Consider the following 18694-nt stretch of genomic DNA (forward strand, 5'->3'; position numbering starts at 1 on the left):
TTATAGGTGTGATTGTTCATCTTTAATGGTTACTATTCTTGTTTTCTCTTTTGTTAACTTCTCATGTCTTTTGCACTGTTTTATGTGTTTTGAGAAATCCTTCCTGACCCTGAGGATATAAAAATATTCTCCCATATTTTCTTCTAAAAGTTGTAAAGTTTTACCTTTCACATTCCATCTGAAATTAATTTCCCCTCTCATTTCGATGCCAGGGCTATCTTATAATGGGTTTTCATGTTTGTATGGATCAGTTTTAGATGCTCTATTTTGTTCCATTTGCCTATCCCTGTGCTGGTCACATGCAGCCTGAAAATCTACGGTTTTATATTAAATCTTGATTTCTGATTATGGAAGTCCTACCCTGACTTACTTCTTTATATTCTTCATAAGGATTTCAAGTATTCTTAGCCCTTTGCTCTTCCATAGACATTTATACTTAGTTGGTCAGGCTCCATTAAAAAATTTGGGATTTTGATTTGGAATTGCAGTGAATCTGTGTGGTAGATTGCATTAGTCATTCACAATTATTTGTTCCCTTCCCATCTTTGCCATGCTTTCCTATACTGGTGTAAACTCCTCTGCCCCACTGGTTTGGGGCTTGTGTGACTTGCCTTGACCAACACCATGTCGGAGCAGAAGCTTTAAATATGTGGCGTGCTTTAGTGCTTCTCCTGTTCCCCTTGAGCTTTTGCCCTCTGTTATGAGACTAACATGCCCCAAAGAGTGGCTGCTCCTTCAGCTGGGATCCCAGAATGAGAAGATACATGGAATCACAGAGAGCCCAGTATGGCTGTAGGCAGTCTGCAGCCCTCACGTAATGGAAACCAGAACTAAATCGTTTGCTGCTACTGCAATTTGGAGAGAACTGACATCTTTATACTATTGACTTTTCCTGTCTATGTACATGTTTGACATGTCTGTCCATTTATTTATTTATTTATTTATTTATTTATTTATTTGGCTGCACCAGGTCTTAGTTGCGGCATGCAGGATCTTTAGTTGTGGCATGCAGGGTCTTAATTGTGACATGCAGGATCTAGTTCCCTGACCAGGGATCGAACCCGGACCCCCTGCATTGAGAGCACAAAGTCTTAACCACTGGACCACCAGATAAGTCTCTGCCCATTTATTTAGAATCTTAGTGACTTCAAACGTTTTACAACTTTTCATTTTCTGAGATTTATTTTTAATTATCTTGTTTGTTACTATCGCAAGTGATGACGTTTCTGAAAATCCACGTTCTACACTTTTGTTGTCAATAAGAAAAATGTACAGTATCTTTGTTTATTGATCTTATATCCAGCAACATTGCTTAATTCTGTTATTAGTTTTAGTGATTTATAGATTCTTTCGTTTTCTATGTACCTGCAAGTAATGATATTTTATTCCTTACTTTCCACCCCTTATATCTTTAAATTTTTTTGGTTTATTTTGAGATAATGACAGATTCACAAGAAATTACAAAAATAGCGTAGAGAGATCAACTATACTTCAAAATAAATAAAGTTAAAACATTTTAAGTATAAAAAAAAGTTTAATAGTATGGAGACGTCCTGTGTACTCTTCACCCAGTCTCCACAAGTAGTTACATCTTACATAACTATAGTACAATACCAAAACATTAAAACAATATCAAAATATTGGCATGGGTACAATGTGTGTAAAGCTCTATGAAATCTTACCACATGTGTAGCTTCATGTAACCACCATCACAATCAGGATACAGAACTATGCCATCACCACTGGTGCTACTCGATTTCAGTCACTTCCAACCTCCTCCCCACACCATCCCTAACCCCTGACAACCACTAATCTCTTTTCCATCTCTACATTTTGTTATTTCAAGAATATTATATAACTGGAATCATATAGTATATGAACTTTTGAAACTGGCTTTTTTTGGGTCAGCATAAATGCCCTTGAGATCCATCCAAGTTGTTCTATGTATCAACAGTTCATTCTCTTTATTGCTGAGTAGTATTCCATGGTAGGGATGTGCCAGTTTGTTTAACCATTCATCTGTTGAAAGGCATCTGGATTTTTTACAGTTTTTGGTTATCATGAATAAAGCTGCTATGAACAATTGTGCACAGGTTTTGATAGCTATGTAGTGGTAACTCATTGTGGTCTTAATAATTTGTATTTCCTTAATGGCTAGTGGTAATGAACATTTTTTTCTTTTTTCTTTTTCTTTTTTTTTAATAGTCCAAGGGTCTTCCATTATTTTTTTACACCTATTATGCCATGAATTCATAGGAAATGGGTTCTAGCAGCTCAGGCTCCTTTCCATTGGTTCCCACAAAGTGTGCCTCTCTGGGTGAAGCAGGCTGGAACTTCAGTGGAACCCAAGTACCTTTTTCTTTGGCTTCCTTCTTTTTCTGACCATTTTCCTTCACACGTTTCAAAAAGCTACCTCAACTCTTGGAGTGCATAATATGTTCAATACGTACATTAATTCTATTGGCGAGAATCTTACCATTAACCTGTTTGTTTACAGTAATGCCAACAGCATGCTGGGTAACACTCAACATACTCTTCCAGGTTTGCCATGGGAACATTTGTGGGGCATTCCTTTTTGAACAGAGCCCATTCCCTTGATGTCTACAATATCACCTTTATTGCAAATTCACATGTATGCGGCAAAAGGAACAACTTCTGTTTTCTAAAAGGCATACAGCAGATGCCTTACCTCTTTCCCTTTGGATTGGTCATTTGGGTAAATACTGGAAGCCAAAAGGCTAAACATCTTTTCATGTGCTTATTTGACACCCCTATATCCTCTTCAGTGAAATGTCTCTGCATGTCTTTTGGTTATTTTCTAATTGGATTTTTTTTTACTGTGGAGTTTTGGAAATTCTTTGTATATTCTAGATATGAATCCCGTGTCAGATATGTGGTTAATGAATATTTTACTCCGCTCTGTAACTTGTCTTTTCATTCTCTTAACAGACTCTGCAGAGAAAAAGGTTTTTTGGGGTTTGTTTGTTTGTTTGTTTGTTTCCGGCCGTGCTACGAGGCTTGCAGGATCTTAGTTCCCCGACCAGGTATCAAACCTGGGCCACGGCAGTGAAAGTGCTGAGTCCTAACCACTAGACTGCCAGGGAATTCCCAAAAGTTTTAAATTTCGATGAAGTCCAACTTATCGATTTTTTTCTTTTATGGATAGTATGTGCTTTAGTGTCACAATCCTTTTGTCTTTTTTCCTATCTTCTTATGCAATCAAAGACTTCCAGTACACTGTGGAATAGGAGTGATGGTAGCGGGCCTCCTTCTCAGTTCCTGATCTTAAGCTACTGATTATCTGATCTGTCTCCCTCACTCACTTTCAGTTATAAAGATAAAGGGGCCATGTTTATCAGTTAAAATGTGTTTGGCTGCTGGAAAGAGTGTGCTTGACTAGAGTGGTTTAAACACATAAAAAATTATGTAATAAAAATATCTGGGTCTACGCTCTTTCTATTATTTTACTGTACCACCTCAGTACTGGCTTTTGTCTTTGGCTTGACATCTAGGCAGGAGAAAGGGGCAGGCCTTCTCACTGTGTTTATTTTAATTTGAGAACAAATTCTTCACAGCTGCCCCTTAAATCTATTTTTCCTTACATGCCATTGATCGCACCTGGGTCACAAAGGTGAGGGGCTGGTTATCATACCCAGTATAAACCAATCATGATTCAACCTCTGAGCCTGGGCTTCCTTCCTCGAGTATGTTGAAACCCAAGAAGAGTTAAGGATATCAAACTAAGGACAAAGTGGTGGGGGGATTATGACACCAACAATCTCTGCCTGACTTTGTTTGACTTTGTATTCCCTGTGCCTGGCCACATGAGGCACATGGTAGATATATTTCGAAGTTTCTCTTCAGCTTTTCCCCATTTCGTTCAGAGCTGTCTCCCCACTCATGAGGGTAGACCTTTGCAGCCACAAGTTGCACCCCCAGCCATAGTGGACTGGGCCATTAATTCAGCATACTTATTGGAACTGGACCACCATCAAGCTACCATACTGCACATAAAATACAATGTAAATGGTGCGCCTTAGAATTGTGCTTCATAGAGGTTCTGACCACCGTGTTAGCCACTGAGAACAAAACGATGAGCACAGCAATGGTCCTGGAGTCTAGTGGTGAAAACAGTCCTCAATCAAATATTAAATGATAGCTGAGGTACATGTGCTAAAGGAGTAGCAGTATATGGTCTTATGTAAAATATGGTTGGGGCATTAGGAATGGATTACTGGCCTAAACTCAACTAATCAGATTTTCTTGCCTAGGAATCAAAAATAATAATAGCTAAAGCTTATATTGTGCTCACCTTGAAAAATGATTTTACATGGTTTAATGGATTTAATTCTTTCTACAACCCTATTGAGGTATATAACATTATAAACAGTTGAGAGATGAGGAAATCAAGGCACAGAGAGGTTAAGTTTCTTGGTCTAGGTCACACAGCTAGTTAGTGGTGGAACGAGGATTTGAACCCAGGTAGCCTAGTTCCGGAAACTGGGCCCACTATCACTGAGCCTGGAAAGGTGGAGCAGCCGTCTCCTGCCATCTGGTGGGGGAAGCACAGAAAGCCAGTTTTCATGCAGAGAGAGAAGAAAGAAGTGAGAAGTACAGAGAAGCAAAACCAAGTTCCCTTTCTAATGAAGCTGTGATTATCTCCTGACATATCCTGAGACACCTTTCCTAGGATCCTATGAATATGACATAACTTCTGAATTCACCGATAGGTATATGATCACGTTTCATCCATCCATCCTTCCTTCCCTCCCTCCACTTATAAAGGTTATATGTTGTATCAGTTAGGATACGTTTTACTGAAAAGTTCAGAAAACCCCACCTTCAGTGGTTTAAGTAGAACTTCCCAACTGGTTTGCCACCACTATTTGTGTGCCATAAATGGGTTACTGCTATGGCCAAGTTATTGATCCCCCTCAGCCTTTGGGACAGCTGGGCAGGGCCTGAGGTGGCCAAAGTCTCTGGACCAGTCACCTCCGGCTGCAAGCAGCCTGTCCATTTAGGTCAGTGTGCCAAATAAATATGTGTGCCATGACTGGTCAAGGTAGGGAAGCACTGACTCAAGGAATGGACTTTTAATTTTCTCATGAAATAAGAAGTTTGGGGGTAGGCTTTTCAGGTTTGAGTACAGTAGTTCAGCAAGGTCATCCAGGGTCTTCTTTCTTTCTATTCTGCCATTTCCAGGACAGGTTTTTAGTCTTAGACCTGTTACCTGCAAGATGGCTTTCCTAACTCCAAGTACCATGTTCTCACACAACTGTGTTCAAAGCAGGAAACGGTGAGGGGGGGGGTGGTCAGGGGGCTCTTCTGATACCCTGACCTCTTTTATTAGGAAGCAAACCCTTTCTTAGAAGTTCCCCAGCAGGATTCCCCCTATCTTTTTACTGACAAGACGTGAAGGAGTCTCAGAGTTTGAATACTATCTGACTTTCCCCATTGCTAGTTTGGGAAACAGGAGAAGAGAAGGGGTTTGGGGATGGATGGTAAGTAGCCGACCGACAGAATCTGCCATGTTTTTAGGTAACATTAAGTGGTATGTGTAAGTGACAGTTCTTAGATTTCATTCTTGTAGATTTTTCTTATGGTTTTAAGTATTCTTTATTGAGGTATAGCTGATTTATAATATTATATTAGTTTCAGGCATACAACATAGAGATTCAAAATTTTTATAGATCATCCTCCATTTAAAGTTATTATAAAATATTGGCTATGTTCCCTGTGCCATACAGTATATCCTTGTAGCTTATTTATTTTATACATAGTAGTTTGTACCTCTTAATCCCCTACCTCTACTTGCCCCTCCCCCCCTTTCCTTTCCCCACTGGTAACCACTAGTTTGTTCTCTATATCTGTGAGTCTTTTTCTGTTTTGTTATTTTCATTTGTTTTATTTGTTTGCTTGTTTCATTTGTTTTATTTGTTTGCTTGTTTTATTTTTTCAGATTCCACATGTAAGTGATATATAGTATTTGTCTCTGGGTTGATCCTGTCTGGGACTCTCTGTTATTCCTGGACTTGGATGTCTATCTCCCTTCCCAGGTTAGGGAAGTTTTTAGCTCTTTGTAGTCAGATATGTTCTCCCTCCTTTCTCTCTCTCTCCTCCTTCTGGGACCCCTATAATGCGAATGTTAGTACACTTGATGTTGTCCCAGAAGTCTCTTAAATTGTCCTCATTTCTTTTTATTCTTTTTTCTTTTTTCTGTTCGGCTTCAATGATTTCCATTACTCTATCTTCCAGCTCACTGATCTGTTCCTCTGTATCACCTAAACTACTGTTGATTCCTTCTAATGTATGTTTCATTTCAGTTATTGTATATTTTGTCTCTGTTTGGTTCTTCTTTATATTTTCTAACTCCTTGTTAAAAAATTTCTAACTTCTCACTCTGTTCATCCATTCTCCTCCCAAGTTCTTTGATCATCTTTATCATCATTGCCTTGAACTCTTTCTCAGGTAGATTGCCTATCTCCACTTCACTTAGTTCTCCTCCTGGGGTTTTAGCTTCTTCCTTCATTTGGAACATGTTCCTCTGTTACCTCATTTTGCCTAGTTTGCTCTTTTTATTTCTATGTATCTGCTAGGTTGATTTTGTTTCCTGACCTTGGAGAATTGGCCTTTTGAGGAGATGTCCTATGCACCCTGGCAGTGCACTCCCCTCTGGCCACCAGAGCTATATGCTCCAGGGATGCCCCCATGTGGGCAACATGCGTCCTTCTGTTGTGGTCAGCTGATTACTCTGGGCAGTCTGGTAGGCGTGGCTGGCCCTCAGTCTGCTTGGTTGCCAGGCCCTGCCTTGTGCAGAGGCTGCCGGCCACTGGTTGGTGGGGCTGGGCCATGAGGCGGCTGGTGGTGCAACCCTAGTGGGTCTTGGGTCTAGTGCTGGCTCATTGGTGGGTTCTGGGGTGGGTGCTTGTGGGGCTGGGATTTCTGAATTTGGTGTTGGCCTTCTGGTGGGTAGGGCCAGTTCCTGACACGGCTGGCTGCAGGTCCTGGGCTTTCCCAACGTTGGTACTGGCCCACCAGTAAGTGGGCCTGGATCCTGGAGTGGCTGGCTAAGGAGTCCAAGGTATCTCAGAGCTGGTATTGGCCTGATGGTGGGTGAGCCCAGGGCCCTGGGGGCCCCAGGGCTAGTGCAATCTCACTGGTGGGTGGAACCAGTTCCCAGGTATTCTGGCTGCAGAGCCCTGGGGGTCCCAAAGCTGGTGTCAGCCCACTGGTAGGTGGTGCTGGATCCCAGGGCCACTGGCTGAGGGGCCCAAGGTGAGCGAGAGTTGGAGTTGGCCTGGTGTTGTGCAAGGCTTGAGGCCTGGTATCCTGGAGCTGGTGCTGGCCTGCTGGTGTGTTGGCTGAGTCCTGACAAGGCAGGCTGTGGGACTGTGGTCCTGGGGCTGGTGTCCACACATTGGTGGATGGGTTTGGGGTCCAGGAGATCCCAGGGCTGGTTCTCACCTACTGGTGGGTGAAGCTGGGTCCTGGGACTAGTGCCAGCCCACTGGTGGGCAGAGCCAGGTCCTGGGGTCTCTACCTGCAGGACTCAGGGGTCCCAGAGCTGGTGTCGGACTGCTGGTAGGCTGAGCTGGGGCCTAACAGGTCCCAGGGCTGGTGCTGTCCTGCTGGTGGGTTGGCTGGGTCCTGCCATGGCAAGTTACAGGGCTCTGGTTGTCCTGGGGCTTGTGTCTGCCCACCAGTGGGTGGAGCTGGGTCTCAGAATCTCTGGCTGCAGGGCCCTGAGAGTCCCAGGCCTAGTGCCTGTGCCCTGGTGGGTAGGGCCAAGTCCTGGGTCCTCAGTTGGACAGGGCCATGTCCAAGGGCAGCTGTGGGCTCAGGGGCTCTTAAGGAAGCCTGCCTGCTGGTAGGTGGGGCTGTGTCCCTACCCAGGTAGTTGCTGGGCCTAAGGCATCCCAATACTGGTGCCTACAGGTTGGTGGGTGGGGGCAGGGCTGGGTCCCGAGGCTAATAAACTAGAGGGAGGATTCCAAAATTTTTTGCTAGCACCAGCATCCATGTGGTAGAATGAGCTCCCAAAAATGGCTGCCGCTAGTGTTTGTGTTCCCAGGTTGAGCTCCAATTGCCTCCTGCCTCTCTGGGAGACTCTCCAAGATCAGCAGGTGGGTCAGACCCAAGCTCCTTTCAGATTACTGCTTCTGCCCTGGGTCCCAGAGCAGGTGAGATTTTATGTGCGCCCTTTGAGAGTAGAGTCTCTATTTCCCACAGCCCTCTGGGTCTCCCGAAAGTAAGCACCACTGGGGACTTCCCTGGCAGTTCAGTGGTTAAGACTCTGCGCTTCCAATGCAGGGAGCATGGGTTCAATCCCTGGTCAGGGATCTAAGATCCCACATAGCGTGTGGTGCAGCCAAAAATAAATTTAAAAAAGTAAGCACCACTGGCCTTCAAAGCCAAACTTTCTGGGGGCTCATCTTCCCCGTGCAGGACTCTCGGGCTGGGGAGCCTGATGTGGGGCTCATACCCCTCACTCCTTGAGGAAAACTCTGCAATTGTAATGATTCTTCTATCTGTGGGTTGCCCACCCAGGGATATAGGTCTTGACTGTACTGCAACTCCTCTCCTCCTACCTGTCTTGTTGTGGTTCCTTCTTTATATCTTTAGTTATAGAAGGTCTTTTCTGGTAGGTTCTTGTCTTTCTCATCAACAGTAGCTCTGTGAATAGTTGTAATTTTGGTGTGCCCGTGAGAGCAGGTGAGCTCAGGGCCTTCCTACTCCAGCATCTTGGGAACTCTCTCATTCTTGTGGATTTTTAATAAGGTCATTTGTCTTGGAGAATCTGCTTTTTTGTATCACTGAAGTTAGTGTAACCCTCCCAGCCAAGGCAGGGGTTGCCAAGTCCAAACTGATCTACAGATGTGGAGCTGTTAGTACCTCTGTTTGGCTGACTCTACAGTCAAGACATTTCTCCTCTCATGTTACGGCACCATTTATATCAGAAGCTTGTCCTTAAAAATCCATATGAATAAAAAGTTAACTTTTTATGGAAGTCCATAAGTAACAATTCCATCTCACTAGTTTGGAACTTTTACAAATGTCATCTTCAGTTCATTCATGGCTTGTAGTTGGAAAAATTCATTATTTATACCAAAGACAACATGATAGACATCTAAGAAACGGCCAAAATCACAGGATTAAGGTAGCTTACCTTGTGGCCATATACAGTAACTAGAATGTTAGAAATCAAGGACCTTGATTCACCTCCCATCCCCCAATCCTGTTCCTATCTGGGTCTTAACTCACTTTAATAAATGGCATTACCATATGTCTAGTTGCTCAAATCAAATGTCTGGTATGAGTCCTTTCCCTGACCATCCATGTTAATTAAGCTATCAATAAATCTGATCTAGTCTACCTCCAAAATTTATATCAAATCTATCCACTTCTCTTGGTTTCCACCATCTCCATTCATTTCACTTATGGACTACTAAAGTGATCTCCTGTTCTTCCACCCTGAAATCTACAATCCATTTTCCCCACATCAGCCAGAATATGTTCATCAGCTATCAGCTGCTATGTAACAAACCACCCCATATCTTAATGGTTTAAAAAAAACAGCTATTTTATTTGTTCATGATTCTGTGGGTTGGCTGGCAGGGTTCAGCTGTAACAGCAAGTCTGTGTTTCATGCAGAGTGGGCTGGACTTGCTCATGTGGTTGCAATTTGAGCTGGAGAATCCAAGTTGGTGTCACTCACATGCCTGGCCCCTCAGATGGATGGCTGGAATTCTGGGGCCTCTATATTCCTGTGCTCTGGAACATTTCAGGGCCTCTGTATCCATGGGGCCTCTCCAGTAAGCTAGCCCAGACTTCTTTTCATGGTGGCTAAAGGCACCAAGAAAGTGAAAAAGGAAGTAGCAAGGTCTTTTATGACCCTGTCTCAGACTTTGCACAGTGTCACTGTCACTTCTGCTGCATTTTGTTAGTTAAAGCAAGTCACAGAGCCTGCCCACATTTAAGAGGAGGGAAAATAGGAGGAAGGAGTGGCAAAGTCACATTTGCAGAAGGGCATGTGGGATGGCATGATTGTTGAGGCCATCTTTGGAAACAATCTAGCAGCGTGAGCTTTTAGAAATGTAAACCACGCATTTCACCTCCCTTTTTAAAACTCTTCAATGCCTCAGTGGCACTTGGAATAAAATCCAAACTCTTTATCCTGGTGGAGAAGACTACCTGTTTCTCATGACTACCACCCTCCCCCTCTCCCATCACACTGATATATTGTTCCTCCAACACCAAGTCCTTTCACTTCTCCTTGATTTTTCCAACTGTGGAGATACCTTCCAGGGGAACATGCTCTACCCTGACTCACTTGGCTGTCTGTCTCCGTCTCACGGTCAACTCAAATGTCACCTTCTTTGAAAGGTCTTCTCTGGCGACCCCATCTAAATCAGGCTCCTTCTCTCATCCCCGGTTTCTCTCTTGTCTCTCTCTGTTTATTTCCTTCAAAGTACAGCCCTAAAAATCTAATTGTCTTCACGTTCATTAAAAAAAAAATTTGTAGACTACTAAAGAGATAAAGTTATCAAATATAAGTCTCTATAAAGGCTACAAATATGTTTGCACATTTAAAGCAAGATATTTCCCTCTGCGGAGGGAAACCAGGAGACTGTAAGGCCGGTGAGAGGGGCAGGTTGGGGGAAGACACTAACATTTCATTGAATATTCTTTTATGCTGTTTGACTATTTACCACATGCATGTTCTTAAAATATCAAAACATTATTTTAGTAAAATATATTTAATGATGGTTTGCCTCAGTGGATATGATTTAATGATTTCATCAGGGCATCAACTGTCTTAGGAGAACTGGAGACTCTGAGCTGCCCTCTTGAAAAATTTGGCTTTCCTGGATTAGCAGGAGTGCGGCAAGACTCTGTAGAAGGCTCTTTCCTTTGTTTGCTTCATCAAGAGAGAATTAATGGCTTTAAATACATATTTAAAAAGAAAGCCTTAAAGGCTTTCAACATGTGAATCCCAGGAACCAGGCGCAAGGCCATCAGATGCCTCAAAATACCCCAAGATGCAGGGCTGCAGGCTGTATTTAATTGCTTGCCCTATTCAGGACTGCAATTATTCTGCCTGTACAGGTCTCTTTTAAATAGCTCACATGTTCCTTGTCACAAAGCATCTAATTGGTAACAGCAAAATAATTCACTAAAATAAGGGCACAAACTTCTGGCCTTTAGAATTCAAATTTTAAACAAAAATACACTTAGATGTTATAGTTTAGCTAAGCATGTAGTACAATAGAGCCATATTAGCCAGAAAGGGAACTAAATCACTTTTTTTTTTTTTTTTTAATGATCTAGGTTTACTTTTTTATTTTTTTGGCTGCGTTGGGTCTTTTTTGCTGTGCACGGGCTTTCTCTAGTTGTGGCGAGCGGGGGCTACTCTTCGTTGCGGAGTGCGGGCTTCTCATTGCGGGGGCTTCTCTTGTTGCGGAGCGTGGTCTCTAGGCACGCTGGCTTCAGTAGTTACAGCACGTGGGCTCAGTAGTTGTGGTGCATGGCTTAGCTGCTCCGCGGCATGTAGGATCTTCCTGGACCAGGGCTCGAACCCGTGTTCCCCGCATTGGCAGGTGGATTCTTAACCACTGCGCCATCAGGGAAGTCCCTCACTTGCTATTTGTGTTCCTAATAAAAGGAGTGATGGTGATCAACAATTTTATTATGACAAGTAATTTTCTAACTTTTGTTCATTAGGAAGCTTTTCAATTTTTCTTCTTTTCCCTCCTTTCAGTGAATCCTGTAAATTAGTGGCCTGAGACAACAGACCCATTTTTTAGTGTCTATGTATGTTTTGGTTCTTTACCTAGGAGATTGGGAGCCAGCTTTTCCCTTCCCCTTCTCCCTTTTCAGTTTCAGGCCATAATGTAATTGACTTTAGCTTTACTGCCATTAAATAGGAATAGGGGGCTTCCCTGGTGGCGCAGTGGTTGGGGGTCTGCCTGCTAATGCGGGGGACACGGGTTCGAGCCCTGGTCTGGGAGGATCCCGCGTGCCACGGAGTGGCTGGGCCCGTGAGCCACAACTGCTGAGCCTGCGCGTCTGGAGCCTGTGCCCCGCAGCGGGAGGGGCCGCGGTGGAGAGAGGCCCACGCACCGCGATGAAGAGCGGTCCCCGCACCGCGATGAAGAGTGGCCCCCGCTTGCCGCAACTGGAGAAAGCCCTCGCACGAACCGAAGACCCAACACAGCCAAAAATAAATAAATAAAAATAAATAAATAATAAAAAAAAAAAAAAAAAAAAAAAAATAGGAATAGGTCTAGTGTCCAGCTGAGTTCCAAAGTAGTTTCACCATCTGGTACCTTCCATGTGGTACCTTGGGTGAATATTTCTTATGTGTAAATTAAGGACAATAATATTACTTAATGGGAATATTTTGAAGGTCATATTATTTTGGAAGAGCGCCTTCCTTATTCATGTCTTTTTTCCCCCAATATTAGTTGGAAAATTTTGGCAAAAGACAAATCTCATATTTCATGATGCTACAAAATATCTCTGAAAGTTGGGTTTTTTTAGAAAGGAAGGGTTAGCAAAAATAGAATAAGCATTCCATAGTCATTATACTGTAATTCCTTCCAATCTTCAGGCAGTCTGGTTGCACTCTTGTAGAGCATAGTTCATATTTACCTCACTGTGGCATCTCCCAGGGTTTAGAGTAAGTAGAAAATTTGACTTCTGTTTTTTCCTGAAGTTTCTCTCAAAAATGTGCCTGGCCATGTACTGTATAACTTCCTCCCTTCTCTTCTTTCATTCATTTCATAAACGTCAGCACCTATCATGTATGTGGCAACCTGCCATGGTTACATACAACAGCAAAAACCAAGAGTAGCCCAGAGACAAATCCTCACATTCTTGAGATCGCCCTCCTGGGGAGACGTCACAGAGCCTGATCTCCAGGCCAGAGTGATCCAGGCGGTAGCTAATTCACTGAGCAGATCCCATACCGAGTGTCTCAAAGGCTTTCAGGGTTTAGTGTCTTTCTATCTTTATTTAATTTCTGAAAGGATCCACACACACGACTTTTAAAATTTAAAAATCTCTAAGATATTTTTCAACATGTTCTTTATTTGAAAGCTGACAGTACTGAAATGATAACAGAAAAGAAGAAAAGCAATAAAGATTTTTCCTGTTCTGTTCACTCAAACTTTATCAATACTGTACACTTCTGAAATGACAGTGAATTTGAATCTCTTAAACCTGTACGTGATTCTTATCTACCTTGGGGTGGAGCAAAATTGAGGATTTGGCTTTTATTGATTTCGTGTGTGTGTGTGTGTGTGTGGATTTGTTCCTTTTTTTCTCAAGAATGGTCAAATTCTCAAATATCCTAGGGTATGCTCCAATCTCCTGCTGGTGTTCCCCCCCTCAGGATCTCTCTTTTGTGGGGGGGGGGGGAAGGCAGAGAACCATGAGGTATCTCCGTTTTTTCTTGATCTCAGGCACAGAGGGGTCTTTGGCTTAGCGATTGTCCTGCCTGAACCCCTGAGTCCCCAAGGCATACACAGTCAGCAAACAGCCCAAAGGATGTCCTGATGGTCTGGGCTGACCTTTGGACTGGCTTCTAGGGCCCCATATATAGCCCTCTGCACTTTGAATCAGGCCAGCTCAACAGTTCCCCAGGCTGGTGGTTTGTTCTGGGATAACTGAAAGTCTGAAAACCACTCTAAAAGAGCCTTCCTCCCAGGTACTTCTTTCTTTAAACAGAATGGATGAAGATGGACTAGGAAGATTACTCCTAGAATAATTTCCTCTGATAAGAGCGAGTAGAGCCTGCTTGTGCTGGATATACTATTTGCCCCTACCCCTGCCCCTGGAACCCACTGCCCTCCCGACCCAATCTCTGAGTCCTCGACTAGGTTGCAGTCTCTCTAGCCCTTTGGCGTCCAGTTGGATTTGGCCAATGGGAACCTCTTTCAGGAGAATGAAGGGACTTCCCTGGCGGTCCAGTGGTTAGGACTCTGTGCTTGCACACTGCAGGTGGCCTGGGTTCAATCCCTGGTGGGGGAACTAAGATCCTGCAAGCCGGGAAGCACAGCCAAAAAGAGAAGAATGGAGGGTGGGAGGCAAGAGAGGTCAGTGTATTCCTTCCCACTGCTGTCTCCTTGACAGGAGGTGGCTCTGGCAGTGTCTGCTTCCTCACCAGCTATAGCTCCTGTTTTGAGCCCCCTGACCAGGACTCTAGTTCCCTTCCGTTACACCAACTAGTTTAGGGGAGATAACCTCTTCCCACTGTTGCTAATCCCTGCGTTGATCCCTAAACTCTGCCCACATCCTAGTAAATTGTCCCTTTTACTTTATAAAGCCTTTTAAATTAAAATCTTTGCATGTGCCATCTATTTTTCTGCTGGGAAGGACCTTGACTGCTACAGCCATACATGTTGTACTGCCTCCACCTGGAAAATCCCCAAACCTTTCCGGGATTAGAAGCAGCCACCTCCTAGAAGGTGTCTGCATCCACCTTCAACACCTACAGCTACTACTAAATCCAGGACCGGAGTCATGATTTGCTAGACTGGGATTTCTTCCAGCGCACGAACACTGTTCTGAGCCTACGTGGAGGCCCGCACCCTCACCCCTTAGCCAAGCCCCCTGGCATAGAGTAGGTTCTCCATCCAAATTCCCTACCTAGGCAGCACCCTGGGGCCCCAAGAGCCTCCAGCCTCAGCTCCCTTCCTCCTCTTCTCTCTCCCCACACCACCTGCGGAGCTGCTGGCACCTGTAGAATCTGGATTATCCTGCTGGCCAGCTGGTTTATTTCTCATTGTGCTTGACAGAAGGAAGTTCATCCACGTGATCTTTTGCAGCATCCAGAAAGGGCGGGTTCGGTCTGTCCCGTGGTGAAAAGCTTGTGGAGGAATGCCGGTTTCAGTCTCACCCTCACACTGCTGCGAGTCTTGTCTCCCCGTCCACCGCCCCTCTCTCCCCCCAGAAGCCTTGAAACATTTTATTTTGAGGTGTGGGATTTGGGATTACAGTCTATTCAACAGTGAGACAGGAGGAGGTGGCTATGAAGAGCCCCTCGGTGTGTTATACACCTGAGACCTTTGCCCAAACGCCGCAGAGGAATTATTATTCAGGCTAGGCAGCCACGAGGCATGTTATTTTTTAAAGAACATTTACAGCTGGGTAGGCCTGATTAGTGAATACGTCTGTTTTCTTGGTGGGAAGCACTTTGAACCACAAACGCGCACTAAAAGGCAATTGCTATGGAGACTGCGCCGCCTGTGCGGCGCATTTCTCTAGAGTTTTCTTCTCGGGGCGCTTCAGCATCCACGGGGTGTCCTAGGCACGCCGCTCGGAGAGGGGGCCTGGGCGCAGCAGTGTTCGGGGCGGGGGGCAGGCCACTTGGGACTGGAACCCTCGGCCGGGACCGAAAGCTGGAGAAGGCCGCCCTAGGTAGCGTGTGTGTGTCGGCGGTGGGCGGGGAGAGGTTCTCCGGGTGCGCGGTACCCCAGCTCGCCCGCCTGTGCGGGGACCACGTGCAGGAGGGGCGCTTGGGGGCCCAGGGCCAGCAGCCGCGGTGGGTGACTGCGCCGCGTCCCGGGTCCCCGGGTACCGGGCGAGTGTCTGTGTGCGCTTCTGGGTGGGTGGAGGGCCCCGCGCCGGCCTGCTCCCGGTTGAGTGTGTGTGCGCGGCCTCGGCCCAGCGCCCCAGCGAGCGGTGCTCCCGGGAAAGCGCGCGCGCGCCCGTGCGGTGTGTGTGTGTGAGTGTATGACAGTGTGTGTCAGGTGACTTGGGTCACGCAGTCTCCCTCTCCCTCCTCTGGGGAGGAACTGCCGCGCTCTGGCTGACTCCTCCGCCGGCGGGCGGGCGGGGCAGGGGGGCTCCGGGCGCGCTGGGAACGGCGGGACCCAGACCTGGACGCTGACCGCCGCGGGGGACGCGCGGTCCCCGCCTCCGCCCGCGAACCTCGGGACAAAACCCCAATTCAGAAATAGGTTGCGAGCGGCAGGCCGGGAGGTTTGGCGCCCCCCACCAGAGACCCCCGTCGCCCCCGGGACGGCCGGCCGTGGGCGCGATGAGCCAGGTGCTGGGGAAGCCTCAGCCGGAGGAGGAGGAGGACGACGACGAGGAGGAGGATGAGCTGGTGGGGCTAGCGGGCTACGGGGACGGGCCCGACTCCTCGGACGCCGAGCCGGACAGCGGGACGGAGGAGGGAGGTGAGCACCGGGTCCCCCGCTCGGCCCCCCGCCCCGAGCGTCCTCGGCCCGCACCCCCGCCGGGCCCGGCGCGCGGGCAGCTGACTTGGAGGGGATCCAGGCAAGCGGAGTTGCGGGGTGGGAGTGGGGAGGGGCGCCAGAGGAGCCGCGGCGAGATGCAAAATGGGGGAGCCCGGGTGCAGGCAGCGGAGCGGGGGCCGGGATCGGTGGAGAGGGCAGAGAGGAAGCGTCTGGGCAGGAGGAACGCGCGCTCTCTGGCAGTTCCAGGGCCAGTACCTCCCCCACGCCTCACCCCGAGCTCTCCGCAGGGTCTGGGGGTTAGGGAGGGGAGGGGACCGCCCGGCGCGCCCTGGGATCTCTCCCTGAATGCTGCTGTCGGAGCCGGGGTCAGATGTCGTGGCTAAAAAAGGCAGCCGGCGGCAGCGTGACTGGCAGGGTCGTCGGCAGCTGCGGGTGTCAGTCTTGCCCCGTGTCGCCGCGGGAGGGGTCCCGGGGCCGCCCAGGTCGGCGGCGTGGAGGCACCGGTGGAGCGGCGGAGGGATGCACCCAGGTGATAAGGGAGTCGCCGTGTGGCCGCGGGTATCCAGAGATCCAGGCAAATAAGGTTGTTAGGACACCTTATCTCTGCTCAGCGTCACCACCTGGGCATGGCAGCGCCTGCCCTGGAGTGAGCGCGGGGCGGGGGAATACGGAGCCACTCAGAAGCAAACTCTGTTTCCTGTTCAAGAAGCAGGATTTAGCAGTTGTTCAGCCAGCGGGGGCTTCCTGCGTTTAATTTTCAAGGACTAAGGGAGTTGAGAGCTTGTTAGGATTCCAGCAAGGTTCATCTTTTTTGTTTCCCTCCAAATCGAGGAAAAAGTCCTTTATTGTAAGGTCTTTTGGAAAGGTCAGTAGAATGAGGCTGGTAAACATAACATCTAGGTGGAACTGTCAGCTTCCTAAAGAAGGAACTAACTTTTAAAATGTTCACTTGGCAGAAATTGCATGAGGGATAAAAAGTACTTTCGTGACTGTTGATTTTGAAGAACTTTTATTGAAAATTCACTGGACTTGTTTTAAATTCTCCATACAAACAAAGCCTTTCTCTGGGGGGGGCAGTTTTCATTATTTTACGTATGGTGAGTGCTACTTTCAATTAATCAGAAAGGGAAAATTGTTAACTAAACCTTGAGCCTGATAGATGAGAAAGGAGCTTTCCGAGTCACCCTTTTTCATAGTGTCTGGTCCCCAGGGAGCATTTGTACTAATTCCCTATTTGCTTAAACTGTGTGTGCACCTGTGCGCCTCTCTCTTCTGCACTCCCCATAACTGGTCCCACAGTCGAGCAGGTGGCCACATTTTTGTAGATAAAGGCTTTCAACCCTTTTGCTGGAGTCTCTAGGGCTACCTTTGGTAGTTAAATTGTTCAGTCTCTTCATTATGATTCAAATGGCGTTTGTTAGCCCCTCCTAGATTCTTCGGAGGCTCCGGAGAGATTCAGAATGGGGATGTATTTGCGAGGTATTTGAAACCGAAGACACACAACAGGGTGCAATTGTGATCCTCTTTGAAAAAAAAGGAAAAGACATAAGAGACCGTATATGGGAAGAAAAACCCTGTAATTTGATATTATCCTGGGGGCCAGAGACTGGGTTCCAGGAAAAGCAGGGGACCTGTTTGTTTATTCTGCAGTTCTTTAAGGGGGCACTTCAAAATTTTGATTTGGGGCCTTGAAGTGAAATTAACGCTTTGGCTGAGGGGCCAGGATTTCCTGAACAAAGGGCTTCCCCAGATTCGGGTGTAGGATGCTCCTCAGTGCTCCTAACCCAAGGCAAACCCGCCTGTAACTGATGCTTTTGATTACTTTAGTAATAAAATCCTCCCTCGTGAGTTCTTGGTATCAAACTGAAATCTTGCTATAAAAGCCCTGAGTATATTTGTGTGGTAAGAAGAGCAAACATTACTGAAGCCTGGCCTTTCTCCACCTGGGCCTGCTGTGGATACGGTCTAGTCTCTGAAGATTTCCTCCATTATCTTGGGCTGCTGTTCTTTCCATGTGTCGCTGGCTTTGATTTTGGAGTTTAGGCCTGAATGTAGAATCTCTATCAGAACATTCGCTTTCTAGAGTAGCAGATAGGCCCCTCAGTCAGCAGTTCTAGCAAGGACTGTCCCTGGCACCTGTCATGCCAGCTGATATGGTCCTGGGGAGTCAGGATGGGGGTGGAGGCTGGGAGTTGTGACTTCTGTTCCTGTGGCCTTCTGTTCTTGAGACATCAAGGTGCCACCAAATGGTCATCCCGATTTCTAATGGGCCCTGGGCACATGTTGCCTTATAACCCTGTGTTATTTGGGGTAAATTTTACATTTACCTACTCTCAAACTCAAGACGTGGAAAGTAGGGGGTGGGGAGGAGGACTTATTTCCTCTGAGAAGAGATGTATATGGTGCACTTTGAACCATGAGCAAAGCAATTCTCTAATGAATTCCAAACCATCCTAATGGACTTGGTTTAGTGCCTGAGCTTCTCGGAG

At 46.5% G+C, this 18694-nt stretch overlaps 1 protein-coding gene and 1 pseudogene across 4 annotated transcripts in view; one reads left to right on the forward strand and one right to left on the reverse strand.

Moving 5' to 3' along the window:
- Nucleotides 1-2100: 2100 nt before the first annotated feature.
- On the reverse strand, nt 2101-7351 carry LOC309634442 (large ribosomal subunit protein eL21 pseudogene; annotated as a pseudogene). The gene has a single exon. The product of its transcript is annotated as a large ribosomal subunit protein eL21 pseudogene (transcript).
- An 8474-nt stretch (nt 7352-15825) lies between these two features.
- Nucleotides 15826-18694, forward strand: part of RRAGD (Ras related GTP binding D) — a 36259-nt gene continuing 33390 nt past the window's right edge. Inside the window, exon 1 of one of the 3 annotated variants that reach the window (XM_082405992.1) lies at nt 15826-16184. In XM_082405992.1, the coding sequence (XP_082262118.1) occupies nt 16043-16184 (142 nt within the window). In that variant the 5' untranslated portion in view covers nt 15826-16042. Of the gene's footprint in view, nt 16185-16262; nt 16285-18694 lie in introns of those variants that run through there. The other 2 variants (XM_082405991.1, XM_082405993.1) reach the window with 2 other exon arrangements.

This window comes from Balaenoptera borealis (genome assembly GCF_965194805.1).
Source record: "Balaenoptera borealis genome assembly, chromosome: 9".
Classification (NCBI taxonomy): Eukaryota; Metazoa; Chordata; class Mammalia; order Artiodactyla; family Balaenopteridae; genus Balaenoptera; species Balaenoptera borealis.